Below are 18,969 nucleotides of genomic sequence, written 5' to 3' on the forward strand. Positions count from 1 at the left end.
TTATTTTCTTCCAAAAATAACATCAAATACTCTTCTTTTCTTGAACTGCATGTCCTTAAAGCCAGCTGCACCAAGGAGTGCATTGTATTCATATGGGGTCCGTTCTTTTCCTTCAGCATGAAGCAGCATCAGTATGGAGTAGATGTGGGCTTCCCAAGGCCCACTTCTATCTTCATTGAGAACTGTGCCCACTATAAAGACACCACCACCTGTGAATTGATTTGGGAAAGAGAAATTTTAATTACTTATTTCTGTACCTTTGTTAAGAGTTTTGAACATGGTCCTTTGCATGAGAAATACTTGGAAATGTGTGCCAGCATACAAAGAAAGAAGATATATTTACTGGAACATATTTACTGGAGGGATGCACAAGGTTTTTGCCCCACGCTTACTTTTACATATATACATGCACACCTCAGTACACATGAATGGGAAAGCTTAATTCTTCCATTTCAGTCTAGTGAGATCTACTGTATATACTCATGTATATGTCTAGAAATTTTAGTCAAAAAATTGACCCACAAATCCCAGGTCGACTTATCCATGGGTCAAATGTAAATATTATACTTTAACTCTTATTAAAAAGCTAACGATCCCCTGGTATAAAGCAAGAGTATAATCTGTCCTAGAAGCACTAACCTCCCTCTATTCTCTCTTCCATCCAGCCTTTAGTATGAGTTAAACAGTTATGCCTGCCATAATTTTTGCAGGTTCTTTGGCATCGTTTTCCTTTGCTTCATCATTTAGATCCTTTGTTACATGCCCCTAAGTTTTACCCTCGACTTATCCAAGGGTCATATCAAAATTCATAATTTTGCCTCCAGAACCTGACCTCGACTTATACATGAGGTCGACTTATAGTCAAGTATATACGTAATGATTATTTGGGGTGGGGGGTGACTTGGAATTTGAGATGGGAACTGCAAGGAACTAGAGATTGCCATTTCCCATGGTGTCTAGTAGGCAGTGGTTTTTCTCTGCAGCCCAGGCCAGCGGGTTATCTCCAACTTTGGGGCCCACACAGGCACAAGTTGTATACCCCTCCTCTATAGCAATATCTTATACATAGTGTTCCCAATCTCATTTTTAAAATCCTATAATTTCCATAGATTTACTAAAAACCCACATGCCGGCCAAATTTCAAGCATATTAAGAAAGGATATGTGCTTATGAAAATAATACCTTCCCAAGAATAGAACAGCCCCAGAGGTTGTTTGGGAAAGGGCCCAAGATGGCCCATAAGACACAATGAGTTTGATAACCACTTGCAGGATCTTATACTGGCTCTGATAGTTACTCAGGCCCTCATACTGTTAGATTGGAACTGCTACATTCCTCTCCATTAGATGCGCCCACGAGGAATGATAAGAAAATTCAGTTCAATGATATATGGAGAACAGCACTTTGCCTATCTCTGTTTTAATCAATTCTTTTAACAGAATAATTTAATTCCCACTCCAAATTAGATGATGAAAGCTTTCTTTCCAATATAACCCCTTTAACTGCTGATGTTAAGGCAGAGCAGCTCATGGGTTAATGAGCCTGTGCAGATAATGGTGTATTTATTTGATACTTGCAACACACTGGACAGATGAAGAATACCTCCAAAGAATAATAAAGACGAAGATTTTAGAGGGAATGGCATAGCTCAGTGGTAGAGCACATGTATGGAATGCAAAAGGCCCAGGTACGATCCCTGGTCTCTCCATAGAAGAGTTTAGACAGCAGAACTGATGCAGTCTGAAACCACTGTAACTGTCATGACTCAATATTATGGAATTCTGAGATTTGTAAATTTCATTTTGTGAACTATTCAATCTTCTCTGTCAGAAAGCTCTGGTACAACAACAAACTACAAATCCCAGGATTCCATAGGATGGAGCTATGACAGTTAAAGTGGTGTCAAATTACATTAAATCTGTAGTGTGGTAGCAGCTTAAGGCTGGAAAAGAATCATGCCCCAAAACCTGGATTATTGCCACTAGTTGCTGTGGATACCAGTCTGGACAGAATCTTAATGCATGCTGTTTCTGAACATTTGAGAAACTGAAACATCTGCAAGCAAATTAAAGACAATGTATATTGTGAGCCTAGGAGTGTTCATTTGTTCATCAAAGTTTGTAAAGAGCTGTCTTGTCCCCATCTTGTCCTATCTAAGCACACGTACCAGGCTTACAAGCCTTATGTAGTTTAGTTAGCAGAGACAAACACTTTTCATCATCCCAGGCATTAAGAATTCTAGCCAAGATATAAAGATCAGCTTCAGGAACTGGATCATTAAAAAAATCACCTGTAATATATGAAGAAGATATCTGTTTACTTGACAATATTATTTTGCACATAAAACAATTATTTCTACCTTCTGAAAATATTATTTATATTTAAGACTATAAACCAAGAGTGTTTATTGCCTGTAGCAAAAGATAAGAGTATAGAAGTATGCTGTTTTGAGAGCAGACTTTTATTTTACCAGTGTTGAAGTGCTTCTCCTTCCCCTGTGCCTGAAGTCCACAGGTTATTTTAGACCAGTTTTAGTTTGCAGTATAAGCGCTGAGGAACACATAGATCTGTCCTCAAGCAGCGGAGAGAGTTGAGGGGAGGACTGGTTAGAGAGCTCCAAATGCTTTCTCCAAGTAACTGCCGCCTGAGGTAATTGCCTCACTAGGACTAATGGAAAGCCTTGTGCAAGTGACACCTGCAGGAATATACAGGGTTTGTATTATGTAGAGTATAGTGGGACTAGTATAATATGATCTTATAGTAGGAACAGGAGTACTCTGGATATATGGTACTGAAAAGAGAAAGTTACATTGCCACAGGAAAACCATATTTTGTCTTAACTATTTCCCAGTTGCCTCCTTTTCCACTGATCACTCTATACAATGCTTCTTTACTTCCAAAATTTATAAAGTATGCACTGCTGAACCCTGCTGCTTTTTATACATGCCTTGTAGAGGGAAATCATTACCCACAGTTTAAATCTAGGTATGACAGCAGAAACCATAAATTACCACCCTGAAAAGTAATCCGGTGATCCTCTGAGGACACAAAACACTTAGCTCTTTCCACCACTTCAGGTAGGTCAAAAATGGTCACAGTAGAATTTGGGTACAATGAAACATATTTTTTCACAAAGGCATCACTACATCCTTTTTAAAAAGAACAGAGTGGAAAGCAAACAAACAAACAAACAAAAATTATTTTGTGTCTTTAGAACTTCTTCCTAAATTTTAAGTATGAAATTTTATTCAGTAATTTTAATGTATTTCAAGACTAGAGCCACAGATTATTAGAGGGTAAAAGGACATATAAGAAGTCAGAATAGACAATAATGCTCATTAAGATAGAAGGCAGTAGGAAAAGAGAAACATTGTATTATAGATGGATAGACTCAATGAAGGAAGCCATGGCCCTGCATCTGAGTTGATGATAGGATGATTTGCTAATCTCTCATTCATAGGGTTTCCTTAAATTGTAGTCAGCTTGTAGGAAGTTAACAATCATGAAAGAACATGGCTGTGCTACTTCTAGGCATGCTAGAGAAATTTATTGCAGAGTCCTTCTTTCAAAATTCTGTCACTACTGAATTTCAACACACTTGGCTAATATCAGGTTGGGCTTATCTGTTTGTGGAACTTTGACAGAATTAGAGATGGAAAAATATTATAAAAATATTTGACAAATGGTTGGAAAATGTGTTCCTTAATCGTCAGGAAACCCTAACAAGGTGAATCCTGGAACGACAAAAATCTATGCAGTCCAGGACTTATTCTATACAAACTAATGTACGTTCTTAGGAGATGATCACATTGACATAAAATCCGACTGCTCCCCAACGGGATATAGTCAGGTTATGGGTTGCTGGCTGCTACTGGGTATTATCAGAAGTAATTTGCTGTTACTGGCCAATTGCAAACTGGCTGCATCTCATGTTGCAGGCATGCTTCGGAGGTCACTTTTCCAAAACGGCAAGCTCCCAGTTTAGAAAAGCGGCCTCCAAAGTGCACCTGGGACCTAGGATGCAGCCGGGTTGCAGTCGCCCAGTGGCAGTGGTGGCAAATTACATCTGATAATACCCAGTAGTAACCCACAATCTGACTGTGGAGCAGTCAGATTTTATGTCAATGTGATCATCTCCTTAATATCTGCTACAGTTTGCTACCAAGACCTCTCTGTAGATACAAAAATCCATGGATACACAAGTACCTTAACATACTCTCTCTCTCTCTCTCTGGCTTTGCTTCGCGACCGAAGATTCAGGAAGGACTCATCCCGCGTTTTGTACAAGCGCGTTGGTGACTAAAAAGGCCAATTCGGGATAAACAGGTCCAGTTGCAGAAAGCACAGCAGAAAGTCTCCTTGGGTGTGAGATAGAAGATTTTTAAAGTTTCATATTTAGTATGCATATAAATGTAGTTTGTAGAAATAAAGGTACATACATTGGAATGAATTTGAGAGGCCCAGGAATGCAGGCAAAAGAGTAAGATTTAAGACATAAGAGCTCAGAGTGACCTAAGGCTCTGACCTCGAGGTTCTGGAGATTGTTGTTAGTTGAAGTTAGCAGAGAGACATGAATCCTGGAGAAGAGATATCTCCGCAAGGACTAGAAGGGGGGCAAGGACAGATAAGACAAATAGGCTAATGGAATGTGGCTAAAATGTACCTTTAATGTATTCATGCATCTGTACCCTGATTGTACGAAAATCCTATATGTTTAACTTTTGCCATGTCCAATGGGATATGCCAGCTAGAGTTCTTTGTTTCTATCCTATATAAAGGAGCCATTTTTCTTTATTCGGGGCTCTGGGATCTTTGTTGGAATGTGAATTCCTCCCAGAGTGACAGCTGTCTAAAATAAACAATCTGTGTTTTGCAAATTCATCTTTGGTCCCCTCCTTTCTGATTCTGTCAGACCGGGTTTGCTGTGAGTCAAGTGGAAGAACTTGCAGTGTTTTATCAGTTTTCCACAACAGGTGATGTTTCCAGGTTGCGGTTCTTTCTGCGTTGTCGTTTCTCTTCGAGGCTCGTTCGGCATGAGCTTTTGAAGAAGGCTGCAGCGTCATGGATAGTGCGTCTCCATGCATCCCGATGTGAGGCCAGGGAGGACCACTGTTGGTGCTCTATCTGGCCAAGCCTGAGATGTTGTTTCAGGGAGTCCTTGTATCTCTTCTTTGGGCGCCCCTCTTACGCTGACTTGTGGCGAGTTCACCATAGAGTACTATTTTGGGGAGGCGATGGTCCTTCATCCTAGAAACATGTCCTGCCCAGCGCAGCTGCGTCCTCAATAGCATGGCCTCAATCCCTACTTGCTCAAGGACAGCAACATTTGTCACATAGTCAGTCCAGTGTATATTTAGAATTGTGCGTAAACAGCGCTGATGAAAGCGTTCAAGGAGTCGTAGGTGTTGGTGATAGGTGACCAATGTTTCAGACTCATAGAGGAGAATAGACAGTACAATGGCTCTATACACACTGATTTTTGTACTTCGCCTCAAGTGTTTGTTACTCCAGACTCTTTTGTGAAGCCTTCCGAATGCGCTATATGCCTTTGCCAGTCTGTGATCAATCTCTTTATCAATCTTGGTGTCTGAGGAGATGATGCTTCCCAGGAAGGTGAACTGCTGGACGGACTTAAGCACAGATGTGCCTACGGTGATGTGGGGATGGTAGTGTTCTTCCTGTGGTGCCGGCTGGTAGAGAATTTCCATTTTCTTCAGACTGACTTCCAGCCCAAAGAGCTCTGCAGCTGTTGCAAAACAAGATGTGAGGCGCTGCAGAGCTGCTTCTGTATGGGCAACGAGGGCAGCAGCATCAGCAAAAAGCAGCTCATGAAATACAGTGGTGTAGTAAAACAGTGTCCCTTATATAAAATGGAAAAATCAAGCTTTGTGTTTTGGGATTTTTGGTGTGTGTATGTATGAATATTTTCAAGTCATGGATAGCTGAATATGTGAAAGCAGAATACGGTGGGCCAACTGTCAAGGGAGGAGGCACCTTCTGTATTTAAAAAAAACTGATTTACAAATGCCTAGATTCTGGAAGGCTAAGAGTAGTCCCAAGATACTTCCAGAGCTTACTCTGATTGGCCTCAGTTTGACTTCATCCTTCAAATGGAGGTTTACATGGAAACTCCTTGGTGACACCATATCCATGGAATGAAGTGAGGCGATAGGAGACATGTGTTCGTCTCCAAAATGACTGCCTACTTTTAGAACAGTTTCCAGCTATCTCCTAGTCTAGTTATAGTGATAGAACCCTTTAACAATGGGATGTTGTTTTTGTGTGACTTCAAGTCATTTCAAATCCTCTTTGCCACAGTAGCCCCAAAAGGTGTTTCAGAGAAAGGCAGAATGAGGCTGCCCTTTGCAAACTCCTAAAACCACACACAAAGGCACACACACGCAAGAAGGCTGGTTCCATAAACCTGCCTGATTCCTTGCCCTCCTTTTCAAGGGCATGTCCTCCACTTCTTCCTCCTGTCCAGGAGGACTTCCAAAACGTCCTCTCTCTGCCTTCTCCCAGCAGCTGTGACCTTAATTAGAGGAGGAAAAGCACCCAGGGAGCCTAAAGAGGGGAGCATGTGTGTATCCCTTTAAGGGATGAGAGCATTTTCCCTCTTTGGCACAGCAAGACACCCTGGGGTCAACTGAGGCTTGCTTTCCACATGGCTGGCATTATGTGAAGGGAGTCAATTCGCAAGCAAAATGGAAACGTAAATCCGGTAGTTCTGCGAATTTACTTATTTTCTGATTGACCTCACATTCTCCCTGGATTCTCTTCCGATTGCCTGCTGTGGGTTTGTTCCTAAGCCCTAGATGACCCTGCATTGGCCCCACTTTAAACTTCAAATTTTGTCCCATGTGATAACGTCCACAGGGGTTTCTTAGCAAGATTTGCTCAGAAAGTCTTCCTCTGAGACCAAGAGAGTATGATTTGCTCAAGATCACGCAGTGGATTTCCATAGCTGAGTGGGGATACAAACACTGGTCTCCAGAGTCCTAGTCCAACCTACACCATGCTGGCTCTTGAATAAATATTATGTATTAAAGTAATGATATAATGTACAATGGTATGGAGGTGGGGTTACTACAACTTTTACTATCAAAGAATCACAAGGATAAAAAGCAACCTAAGAGGTCATCTCTCAACTCAATAGGGATTCAAACGCCAAATAAAGAAAGGCAGCTAAGAATGTCTGCTACTTACCCCCCAAATCACAAACAACATGGAAACAAGAAAGATCCAATGCAGATATTACTTCCTCACCATAAAGATTCCAAGCATCCTCCATGGCACTGGAGAATCTTTGCTGTTGTTCCTCTGAACTAGGAAATGAAAATCAGAACAGAAGATTAGAAGAAAGAATGGCTGCATACAAAGCCTGACATACAGCTGCAAAGATAGGATACCCCTTGCAATAAGTAAATTAGGAATATCCTTAATGGGAAGTTTGCTGGGCTATTTGGATTCTGGTTTTACACACACACACACACACACACACACACACACACACCCCAATACATTAAGCCCATTTGGTATGTTTTAAAAAGTTACTCAGTACTATAACAGAGACCCACAAGTGGACAAACATACAAAACATCCACTCATCCTCAGAGGAAGGCAAAGCCAAACCCTCTGAACAAATGTTGCCAAGAAAACCCCATTATAGGTTCACCTTGGGCTTGTCATAAGTCAGATTTGACTTGAAGGCACATAACAACAAAGGTATGCTCCTGACTCTCCAGTTTTCATGGTCATCTTCAGACAAGAGACAAGGGTGCATATACTTCAGTTTTGGGTTGCTCAGCTCTAGGCAAGAGGATATATGTAAGGATTAATGGACTGGTTGCTGCAACTTGCAAACACACTCCAGGGGTATTGATAATTTACTTTCTCAGTTGTTTCCTTGCCTTCCAGTCATTGTGGCAGAGGGCCCCAGGCTCTACTCTTCATCCACCTTCTGGCTAGAAGCCAGTAGGCTAGATTTAAAAGTTCCTTATCCTCTCTCCCTAAGGAAAGGAGAAGGAAGAGTCCTATACAGTTGGCCATCCGTTTGCATGGAGGATTGGTTCTGGAACACCCCCACATGCACACACACAAAATGGAGGCTCAAGCCTCATATGATTGAATAGGGCGCGCCCCCAGGCACACGCACCATGAGATTTAATGGATGTCACCCCTCCATGCATAATCAAGGTCATGGATCTGAGATCTGTAAGTTAGGAGGGGCGACTGTAGTTTCATCGTAATCTGGGAACAGCTCCTTTAGCTAAGTCTTAATTTCCAAATGAGAAAATATGTTCTCTTTCTGTATATGAGTGTCCTTGAATGACAACCTGTGGTCTAATACCTGATGCATAACTGGGGGCCTTAAATAGGATGCAAGTTTTGACCCAGAAACCTTGAGGCATGAGAAGATCCTGAACTGGCAACCCTACAGTGTATTGCCATCAAGGGGCAACCAAAGTTCCTTACTTCTTCTAATATGGTTACCTTCATTGTTCTTCCTCTCCATTCTCAGTAACTTTAAACCCACACAGGCCTCCAGCAGCCTCTCCATTCCCATGTGGTTGGTGCTCAGGCGTTCAGCGATAGCTGCAGAGGTCAAAGTGTCTGCTGACTCCAAAAGGAGATCAAATACTCCCAACTCACAGGCAGTAAACATAATCTGGAAACAAACAAGCGGAGGGGGGGGGATCAGATACTTAGCAGTAATATAGGTTAACTCTGTTGTTGCTGCTGCTGTTATGGCCCATTTTTAAATTTCTAAGGAATTAACAAAGCAAAAATGGCCAAATACAATACTAGCAATATGAACACTTTTGAGGAAGACATTTTTGTTATATAAAAACTACTGCTTTATCAAGCAGGTACTGGAAGATCCTAATCAAAGCTCTGCAGTTGCTGTCAACCACTTGTTAATATACCAAATGAAATGTGAAGATCTACTTGAATTTAAGGCTGTCTGTGCAAAGCTCTTGAAGGCAGAAGATGAGTTCCTTGAAAAAAAATATGCAAAGTTGTACAAGACATAAAACATGCAGGCAGAGTAAAAAAGGGGGCATTAGAAAAGGGCAAGGGGCTCTGTCCCCTTCCTAATTTGTTTCATTTTCAAGGCCTAAGTACAACTTCTGCACCTGTGCTGAATGGGAAGTGTCTGGGGGTTGAGATGGGCTGTGTCCCATCTATCCAAACAGTGAGACCACCCTGCTCCACCTGATAATTTGAGAATCCTATATTTGCTTCCCCCAAGTTCCCATTAACAACTGCACAGAAAGACATGCTGTAAGCACCCAGGAGTATTCCTAGTGCACAAGTACAAGAAAATAGTTGTGGAATGCCTGTATTAGAAGCAGGTCATTGTGAGAGCAAGCTTCAAGCTGTTGCAAATATGAAATGCCATTGCAAACAGGGTATAACTATGAGGGTGCGGGGTATGTGGATCACACTGGGTAACACCTCAATGGGGTGTGTGTGAAACAAAGTGCACTAGTAGGAAGGAGCGCTAAATTTCCAAGTCTGGTAGCTTTGCTGGTCAGGTAGGAAAGGGAGTGTCCTCCCTTTCCCACGTGTCCAGCAGTCCCATCAGAACAAGAAAGGCTGTGAGGTGACAGAAGAAGGTGTTGAATTCTGGGTCTTGTGGCTTTGCTGGTGAGGCAGAAAAGGGAGTCTTCTCCCTCCCTCATTCGGCCAGCTCCTCCTCCTCTAGCTCTTCGGCATCACGCAGGAAGGCATATGGGGAAAGGAGCCAGTCTGCTCTTCCACAGTGAACTACTGCTAATAGTCCATCTGTTGGGAGGCTGCAGTGCCCAAAGAATTGAGCATTAGCAGCAGTGGTAGCAAGAGGAATGTGGAAGACTTGGGCCACCGCCACCAATGCTGTGGCAACTTGGGAGATGAGAGCAGCGAGCACAATATTTTTCCAAAGAAGCACCTTTGGATTCTGCTAGTTCTCACTGTGGCTTTCATTTCTTGGTTGTGGCAATAACTTAGAGATGAGATCCTGAACATTTTGGGTGCCTTTGGATTCATTTGACATTAAACAAAAAAAGAAACCCAGTGAGTACAATTCTTTGGCTGCCCCAATTCGGCAGGGACAGTGCCTGTTAGGGGTTTATTGTATGAACGTTAAAACCACCTCAAGCCTCCCCGACTGCTGAATTGCCACCTAATTGCTGGCTGCCATCAGCCTGGGCCCTAGCTGCACTCTGCCAACATTTTTTAGAAGTGGGAAAGCTTCCGACTTCAAAAAAGTGCTAGCAGAGCACGGCTGGGACCCGGCTTGGACTCAGGTTGATGGCAGCCGGCGATTAGGCAGTGATTTAGCATGTGATGATCCCCACCTCCATCCCATGACCTGGTTGCAGTCCGGGAGGTTTGAGCCAGTTTTAAAGTTCATGCAATAAGCTCTTTAATCTGTTTCACTTTTAAAGCTGCTTTGAAAATGCCCCAGTTTCCTTCTCCTCTTTCACTTTTTATCTTCAGCTTATTTCAAAGTGAGTTCAAAGTATTTGCACTAACTTGGGGGGTGGGGGATGAGGAGAGGAAGAAGCAAAACCATGCCCTTCCCAGTAGACTCAGACAAAAAGCCATCTGCTCCATCATCTCCTAGCTTGTCTCTTACTCCTCATTAGTAACTTTTCCCATCTTGACCATGCTCTGATATTTGCTTGTCTTTACATGCCCCAGTTTTCATTTGTGAAATGTTTCAAGGGATGGTAGGAAAACAAGGGAGAGTTGCCTCTGGTGGACAACATCATTTGGAGCCCTGTAGCTACTGCTGAGCAACTGCTGAGCCTCTCCTAGCTTATGCATTCTTCTTCATTAATACTTTTTACCATCTTGACCACACTCTTTCTGTTAAATGTTAGAGTACATGAAAATGGCTGCCATAATAGACATGGCTATTCACGAAATAGTGGTTAGAGTAGAATAGTCATAAAACACTGGGAATGAATGTGCATATTTGCATGTTTTTCTGTGTCTCCCTCTTTTCTTACACAGGCAGAATAGACAAAACACAGAGAGGTAGAAAACAAAGGAGAGGGGGAAGAAAGCAGATTGACTCTGAGCATCCATTTTGTGCTTCCTTCACTCAGTCCAGCCAGACTTCTTCCTTCCAGGCCTCTGAACCTCTGCTGGGTCCAAGATTTATAGCAAATTAATACTTATTCTCTCTCACTGTCCTGTCAGCCTAGGGAGACATTTTAATCATGGTATATTCAGGCACTTTAACTGAACTTTTCATGAAAGTCTGGAAGAAGAATGGCCCAAGGCGTAATATTAGTCTGAAGTGCCCCACTTAGTTACCACTGCACAATGTACCTATCCGTAGAGACACATTGCTACCATACATGACAGTTCTTTCAGACCATGTCTCCTTTCCCATCCCCACACAAGTGCAAGAAATGGTGAGGACATCAAGAGAGAGGTATGGGTGCTATAAAAACTGTATCACACTCTCATTTACTCAAGGTGGAGGTACACAATCCTTTCAGTAATGTATGTGTGTGTATGCCCTTTTTGCCAAAGGGCAAAACAGGGGACAATCCAGGAAGAAACAATGAAACAAACACTCTATACAAAAGGTAAAATCCCCACCAACCCACCAGTTTTCACCCCCTAGAGTTGCCTGCCTGATACTGATCTGAGAAATATATACTGTATGTCCATCGTGAAAGTCAGTCTGAGGGTTGGACTAGAACTCTTGGAGACCAGGGTTTGAATCCCTGCTCAGCAATGGAAACCCACTGGTTGACCTTGGGCAAATCCTGCTGCCAACCAACCTGCTGTCATCCCCACTCTGAACAAATCTTGCCAAGATAACTCCATGATAGATTTGCTTTAAAGATACCTTATGTCAGAAACAATGTGAAGACAAACAACAACTACACACACACATTTCCTTTCAAGGCGTGGGGCTTGACACAAAATGTTGCATATCTCGGTGATGCTCTTTACTGAGAAGGGAGTCAGCAGAAATCCTTTTCTCGCCCTTCTCCCCTGCCAGCCCTAACACAGCCCCAGAAGCAGTTGAAGTGCAAACCTGTGTGTGGAAATGCAGTGATAATAGATCAAGGGATCCCAGGTAAGGCATTAAATGCACATGTGCCCCCCCCCCCCCCTCAGTTCCACATTGTACATCTTTGGTTAAAGGCATGTAAATGTAGTAGCTATTGATGTTCTAGAACTGGAAGGTGAGCTAGTACTGAAAAAGACATCATTGTTGTTGTTCCAATTCCTACTAAGTTGTTGTTCCAATTCCTACCCAAGTAGGTCGTCAAAACTAACACTTAAGATAAGGATGGAAAATGTCAGGTTCACCAGACATATGTGGGCTTCAGATGAAATATTCAGATGCATATTTAATGAAATCTTTATAAAGAATTTAATAATTCTTTATTTGTGGTGTTCCTATCAACTTTATCCCCACCTCACTTGTTTTCATAATAAAAAAATAAATAAAACAAGGTGGGTTTCCAACAATATCAGTTACTTTTAATGAAGCAAGAGGGTTTTTTTATGCTATGCATTCATTGAAAAATTAAAGCTTTGATAGTTATTAATGCTTCAACATTTGCACCGATCCTACCTTTGAAATTAAAAATCCATGTTGTTGTTGAAATAGATTTTTAAGTGTCTCTTCTGCAGAATCCATCCTTCTTCACTATTTTCTGGCAGAAGTCCTCCTCTGATGATTGTGTGGTTTCGTCACGTATCAAGGAAGAAAACTCTCTTTGGTTCCACGAGAAAGACCCTCTTATTTTATTGCTATGCTGTGCTTGCTTAATGTCTGTATTGCGAAACACAATAACCTTTTAAAAATGGTTAACTATTTGATGCCAAATGTTGTGAATTGTATTTGTCCAGAAAATTGCCATCTAAACTGAAATATATGAAAGGAAAGAAGAACAAAGAGCTAGTTCACTAATTTTTGGGAAATGAGCAATAGTGATGTTCAAGTACAAAAGGAAGGTGGGCAAAATGTGTACAAAATAGGAATTTGAAAAGAGCATAAGTAAAATGAAAATCTGTCAGCTTTCTTAAAAAGGAAAAGGAAACAGAAGAGTTTCAAAGAATTTGAAAAAGTGAAGCACCATACTTCACTGTGTAGTGAGAGTCAAACTAGACGATATACTGAGAAAAATCACTACTTTGCCACATGGCCAACACATCTATCCCTGGATATGTTTTCTGATGGAAGAAACTACATTTTAGCCACATTAGGGGAAATCTAAAGAGAGGTACAATGGACTGGGACTTGACTATTTGAGATGTCTATGTCCAACAAAGGTGAAACATATTTCTATAACATTTGAACTACATGTGACACGTTTTACCAAAACAGAACCTAAAAAAATGCTTCTTAATGCAAAGACATAGAAGACTTTTTTAGAAATTCAATGTCCTCTCCCTAACAAAGGATCCCGTGGGTGTGAGGCAACTTGGATCTCAACAGATGCATCTCTTTTTGTCTTGTGAATGGAACTTAAAATTTCTTTATTTCCTGCATCCACATGGACAGAAGGAGGAGGGGGCCACCTGCATGATTTTCTCCTAGGAACCATCTGAACAAGGCCTGGACATCCTGGAGATTCAGAGGGCACCACCTCACTCCCCCAGAGCCTCCATGTCCTGTGAGGTAGCTGCCATGCAGGGCTGCAAGGGCACCCTCACCCCTCCAGATCTTGCTGTGGCCCGAAGAAGTCAACCTAATTCTAATTTTTGCCTCTACTAGGTTTTGCAAGTCTGATCTGAACTGAGAATATCTGGACAAAGTGCAGGCTTGGGACTAACATTGTTGTAATTTTGATAGATACAGATAGATAGGAATCACATTAAAACATGAGCTGTACTAGAACATCAAGTCTGTTGAATTTTAAAAAAAGACTTGGAAATAGTGACCCTGCTTTGCTCCATTCTACACTGCTGCTGTCAGAGAGTCAGTCAGTCAGTCCCTGTGAGTGTATGAGGCTGGATTCTCCAAACAGCCAAAAGGCATGTGCTGTCTTTTACTGGCCGGATTGGTTTGACCAGTGAGAGATAAGGCTGAAATAGACGGCCCTGAACAGGTGACTACAAGCTGCCCTGGAGAAAGCTGGACTGGGGCCGTAGCAACTGCATGCTGCAGCATTGATCCAGCTTTTTGCTGGCTCAAAAGAGGTGGCAAAATGCAAAATGGCTTTGCAGCATGCGGTGTATAAATACCATGCCACCAGAGCATGGTACTGTGGCATTTGTGGCATGCGGCATATAAATACCATGCCACCAGAGCACTGCAAAGCTGCCTGCCATTTGGTCAAATTTGCAGTGTGACGATGGCTTGGGAATGGCATCAGAATGTGCAATGTCTAAATGACATGCTCTGACGCCACCACAAACTGGCACAAAGGGGCAGTCTATTTCACACCATAGTTTAGAGGAAGATGTGGTTCTTCTCACACCCATAAGACTTACAAAGGGCTGAAATTTAGAGTAATTGTCTGAGAGAGAAGCTAATGGGGAATGAAGAGGGATTGACCCTGCTTAGCTTCTATTATTAGATGGGATCTGGTGCCTTGAAGGTATTTACGCCCTCCTTACAGTAAATCTGTTTCTACCAAGTCATGCTTACTTATGTATCAACAGACATCAGTTTGTGTTGACAATTGTCTTGGAAGATGAATTAGGTTATACATCCTTGATAAATAATTTGTGAAGAACAAATGATACTCAGAGGTTGGAGGATGGAATTCTTTTCATGCAATGTTGACTACTGCCCACAGTCAATAATTCAAAACACAACATAACAACAGACAAGGGAAGCTCAGCTATAGAGGTTAGAGAAAATAAGTTTTATTTAGAGTTATGTAAATTTCAGCATAGGCCAGAAACAACTTGAAGGCACACAACAACAGCAAAAGATTATGATCATGTGATTTAAAGAGTGTATAAATGTTTTCTGAAACTAGAGACAGAAGATAAGCCCATAAAAGAGTACATGGTAAAGTGAGCTCACAATTTTAGAGACAATATTCATATAGCTATATTGGGGTGGGTGGGAATGTGGTCCATAGATATAAAAATTATATATATACATCTAAGATTTATATGTTCATCCAAAAAAAGTTAGAGCTAGCCAGAAATAACTGTTAGGGGCCAGTTAAAGCTAGCCAGAAATAACCTTATTTAGGTCTGTACTGGTAGAATAATATTTTTTTCTCTTAATTTTTATTTTCATTTCAGTCAGGATTGGGGGTTAAATCCCTACTGTGTATTAGTTGTATGTCTTTTTTTCCCCCTTACTCTTTTTCTCTCACTTATTTTTTTCTTATTCCTTCCCCCTTTACCCATCATTTTCTCTTCTTCACCTGGTTTCTTTATCTTTGACTGAACTTCTACTCTCATCATATGGTAAAATAGGCTGGGTCTGATAGGAATCAGAATCCAACAACATCCAATGAGCTGAAACTTTCCCACCCCTAAGGTCTGGAATAAAAATGAAGAAGAGACTATTTTCTTCCAAAAACAACATCCAAGAATCTTCTTTTCTTGAACTGAATCTCATTGAAACCAGCTGCACCAAGAAGGCCACTATACTCAGATAGGGTCCGTTCTTTTCCTTCAGTATAAAGCAGCATCCTTATGGAGTAGATGTGGGCTTCTATAGGCCCACTTCTGTCTTCATTGAGAACTGTCTCCACTAATAATACACCACCACCTGTTAATTGGAAAAAGAAGATAGCATTACCTAATTTTGCAAATATTTTGAATTAGTCCCTCTCATGAAAAATACTGTATATACTCAGGTATAAGACTAAAAATTTAGGTTAAAAAAATTGACCCCCAAAACCTGAGTCGACTTATCCATGGGTCAATGTAAGTAATGTACCTTAACTCTTATTTAAAAGAAGAAACCATCCCCTGGTGAAAGGCAAGTATAATCTGTCCTGGAAGCACTGACTCCCTCTACTCTCTCATCCATCCAGCCTTAAGACTGAGCACAAAGAGTTATGCTGGAATTTTGTAAATTCTTTGACATGGTTTTGCTTTGCTTCATTCTTTAGATCCTTTGCTATATTCCCCTAAGTCTTACCCTTGACTTATCCACAGGTCATATCAAAATCCATAATTTTGCCCCCCAAACATACCCTCGACTTATACATGTGGTCGACTTATAGTCGAGTATATACAGTACTTGAGAAATGTGTGCCAGTGTACAAAGAAAGAAGAAATGTTTGGAAGATATCTACTCAAGATATGCTCAAGGTGTTTGGTTCACACTGACCTCTCCATGTACATGATTACACACCTCAGCACATATAAATGGGAAATCTTAATCCTCCTATTTCTACCCAGGGAGATCTCATGATCATTGGAGGGATCATTTGGAGAGTGAGATGGGAATACAAAGGAACTATGGTCAGCCCCCCACATTCACAGGCACAACCCCCCTTCACAAAAGTAGAAAACCACAAATATAGTTGAATATAAATAAAAACTACAAATGCTATTTTATTCTTTAAGAATTTCTAGGTCCTCCAGCATGGCTCTATGATGGAAGATGGCCAAAGAATCATGGTGGAGGACTTTAGGAATCTCTAAAGAACATGCTAATCAAATCCACAGATCATCAGATCCCCAAAAGGGGAAACAGTGAATGTGGGGAGCTGACTGTATACTGAGACTGCCATTTCCCACGGTGTCTAGTTAGCGATGTTTATTCCCCTGCAGTCCAGACTAGTGGCTTCCCTCCAACTTTGGAGTGCATAGAGGAAAAAGTTACAGGAGGTGTACCCCTCCTCTACAAGAGCTCATATAGAATGTTCCCACTCTTGCAAATACACACACACACACACACACACACACACACACACACACACACACACTGTGCAGGTTCTAAATATCTGGGAAAGGGCCCAGGATTGCCTATAAGACATGATGGCTCTGATAACCACTTAGGAACAAAATTCTTACAATGCAGAGTCTTATACACACTCTGATAGTTACCCAAGCCCAGATGCTGTTTGACTGCAACTCCATCATTCTTCACCATTAGCTGTGCTCATGAAGGATGACAGAAGGTATGACTACTGCATATGGAGTAATGCACTTTGCCCATACCTACTTTAATTGATTGTCATAACAGAATAATTTGATCCCACCTCAGATTAGATGTTGAAAACTTTTTACCCAATATGGCTCATTAATTGCTGCTTCTGGGGTTAATATGGGTTAATGACGCTCTGCAGATAATAGGCCTGAGAATGTTGCATTCACATGATACTTGGAAGACATTGGAATAATGAAGGATGATTTTAGAGAACTCAAAGAAGATTTCAAGGGGGGGGGGAATAGAGTAGCTCAGTTGTAGAGCTCATGCTTGGAATGGAAAACGCCCAATGTTGAACCTCTGTTCCCTCCATATAAGGCTGGGAAAGAATCATACTTCAAACCCTAGATTATTGCTGCTAATTGCTGTGGATAGCAGTCTGGACAGCATGCTGTTTCTCAACATTTGAGAAACGAGGACTCTAGCAAACAAATTAAAGACAATGCATATAGCAAGACCTTGTCTATCAGACAAGGAGTGAGGAGTGCTCACTTCTTCATCAGAGTCTGCAAAGAGAAGCCTTGTCCTCATCTTATACTATCTAAGAACACATACCAGGTTTACAGGCCTTGTGTAGTTTAGTTAGTAGAGTCAAACACTTCGCATCATCCCAGTCATGGAGAACTCTAGCCAATATATACAGATCAGCTTCAGGGACTGGATCATTAAAAAAATCACCTGTCATATAGGAAGAGACAAATTATTTCTACCTTTTGTAATATGCTTTTTTATTTAGCAATACAATGTGTTCTCAGTATCAGTGCGGGGTTGATTCCAGGATTCTCTGAGGATACCAAAAAGTGAGGATGCTCAAGTCAACATTTAAAACTTTAAATTACTTGCACTCGACAGTAGCCAGGCTGAGAAACAGCCCTAGGGCAGCTGAAGACCTATAGTGGCAAGTCCTGGGTAACAGGCATGCATTATATCTGCTGAAACAGGAAGAATGTTCACCTGGTGTCCAGGCCTCCTCACCACAACTTTCTCTACTGCCCTGGTATAGTTTCTCGGCCTGGCTGTAATCAATCCAGGTTTAAAGAGAAGTTTCTTCATTTCAATCTGTTGCTGCTTAAATCTACAGATAGTCACAGATATTGTTTAAACCAAGAAGATTTATTGCCTGTAGGAAAGGACAAAAGTCCTAATGACATTCCATGTACAGAAGCATGCTGGTTTGAGAGCAGAATTTTACTTTACCATTGTTGAAAGGGCACTGTGTTCCCCTGTGCTGAGGTCAGCAGGTTATTTTAGACTAATTTAGAGGGTGGAGTAAAAACTGTGAGGCACACATAGATCTGTCCTTCAGCAGAAGGGACAACTTAGGGGTCAGGACAACTGGCCAGAGAGCTCCCACTACTTTCTCCCAGCAACTGCCACCTGAGGAAAAAAGCCTTCTGCAGGTGACAACTATAGGAATGTACAAGATTTGTTTTGTGCAGAGTACAATGGGACTAGTACAATATAGGCCGATGGTAGGGACAGGAGTACTCAGGATGTTCTGGGTATTAAAAAGGGAAAGTTGCATTGATAGTATCAGGAAATCCACCTTGGGATAGGAGAGCAGATAAGCAGAAGGAGTTGAGCAACAGATTACAAGAAAGCTGTCTGTCATGCATGTATGTGTGTGTGTGTGTGTGTGTGTGTGTGTGTGTGTGTGTGTGTGTATATATATATATATATATATATATATATATATCCCCTCTAGGTACCATACTAAGTCCAAGAGGACAAACAACTTGCTTATTGCAACTGGATGTCCCAACATACTATATGATATATTTTACAAGGCTGCAATATCAGGTATTTCTGCATTATGTGTTTTTAATTATATGGCCCCCCTTATTGTTTATATTTTGCTGATATGTGATTCATACCTA

The 18,969-nt window shown here is 41.4% G+C and overlaps 1 protein-coding gene and 1 pseudogene across 1 annotated transcript in view; both read right to left on the reverse strand.

Annotated features, from left to right (window-relative positions):
* LOC149319278 (acetylserotonin O-methyltransferase-like) lies at positions 1 to 15,387 on the reverse strand (annotated as a pseudogene).
* LOC149319279 (acetylserotonin O-methyltransferase-like) overlaps positions 14,954 to 18,969 on the reverse strand; it is a 13,480-nt gene continuing 9,464 nt past the window's right edge. The window contains exons 7-8 of the mRNA XM_089508015.1: positions 17,648 to 17,770; positions 14,954 to 15,700 (exon numbers count right to left, since the gene is read on the reverse strand). Of these exons, the coding sequence (XP_089364141.1) occupies positions 15,492 to 15,700; positions 17,648 to 17,770 (332 nt within the window). The 3' untranslated portion in view covers positions 14,954 to 15,491. The remainder of the gene's footprint in view (positions 15,701 to 17,647; positions 17,771 to 18,969) is intronic.

The sequence above is a fragment of the Sceloporus occidentalis genome, unplaced genomic scaffold (genome assembly GCF_023333645.1).
Source record: "Sceloporus occidentalis isolate IW3139 unplaced genomic scaffold, rSceOcc1.0.p SCAF_2, whole genome shotgun sequence".
NCBI lineage: Eukaryota > Metazoa > Chordata > Lepidosauria > Squamata > Phrynosomatidae > Sceloporus > Sceloporus occidentalis.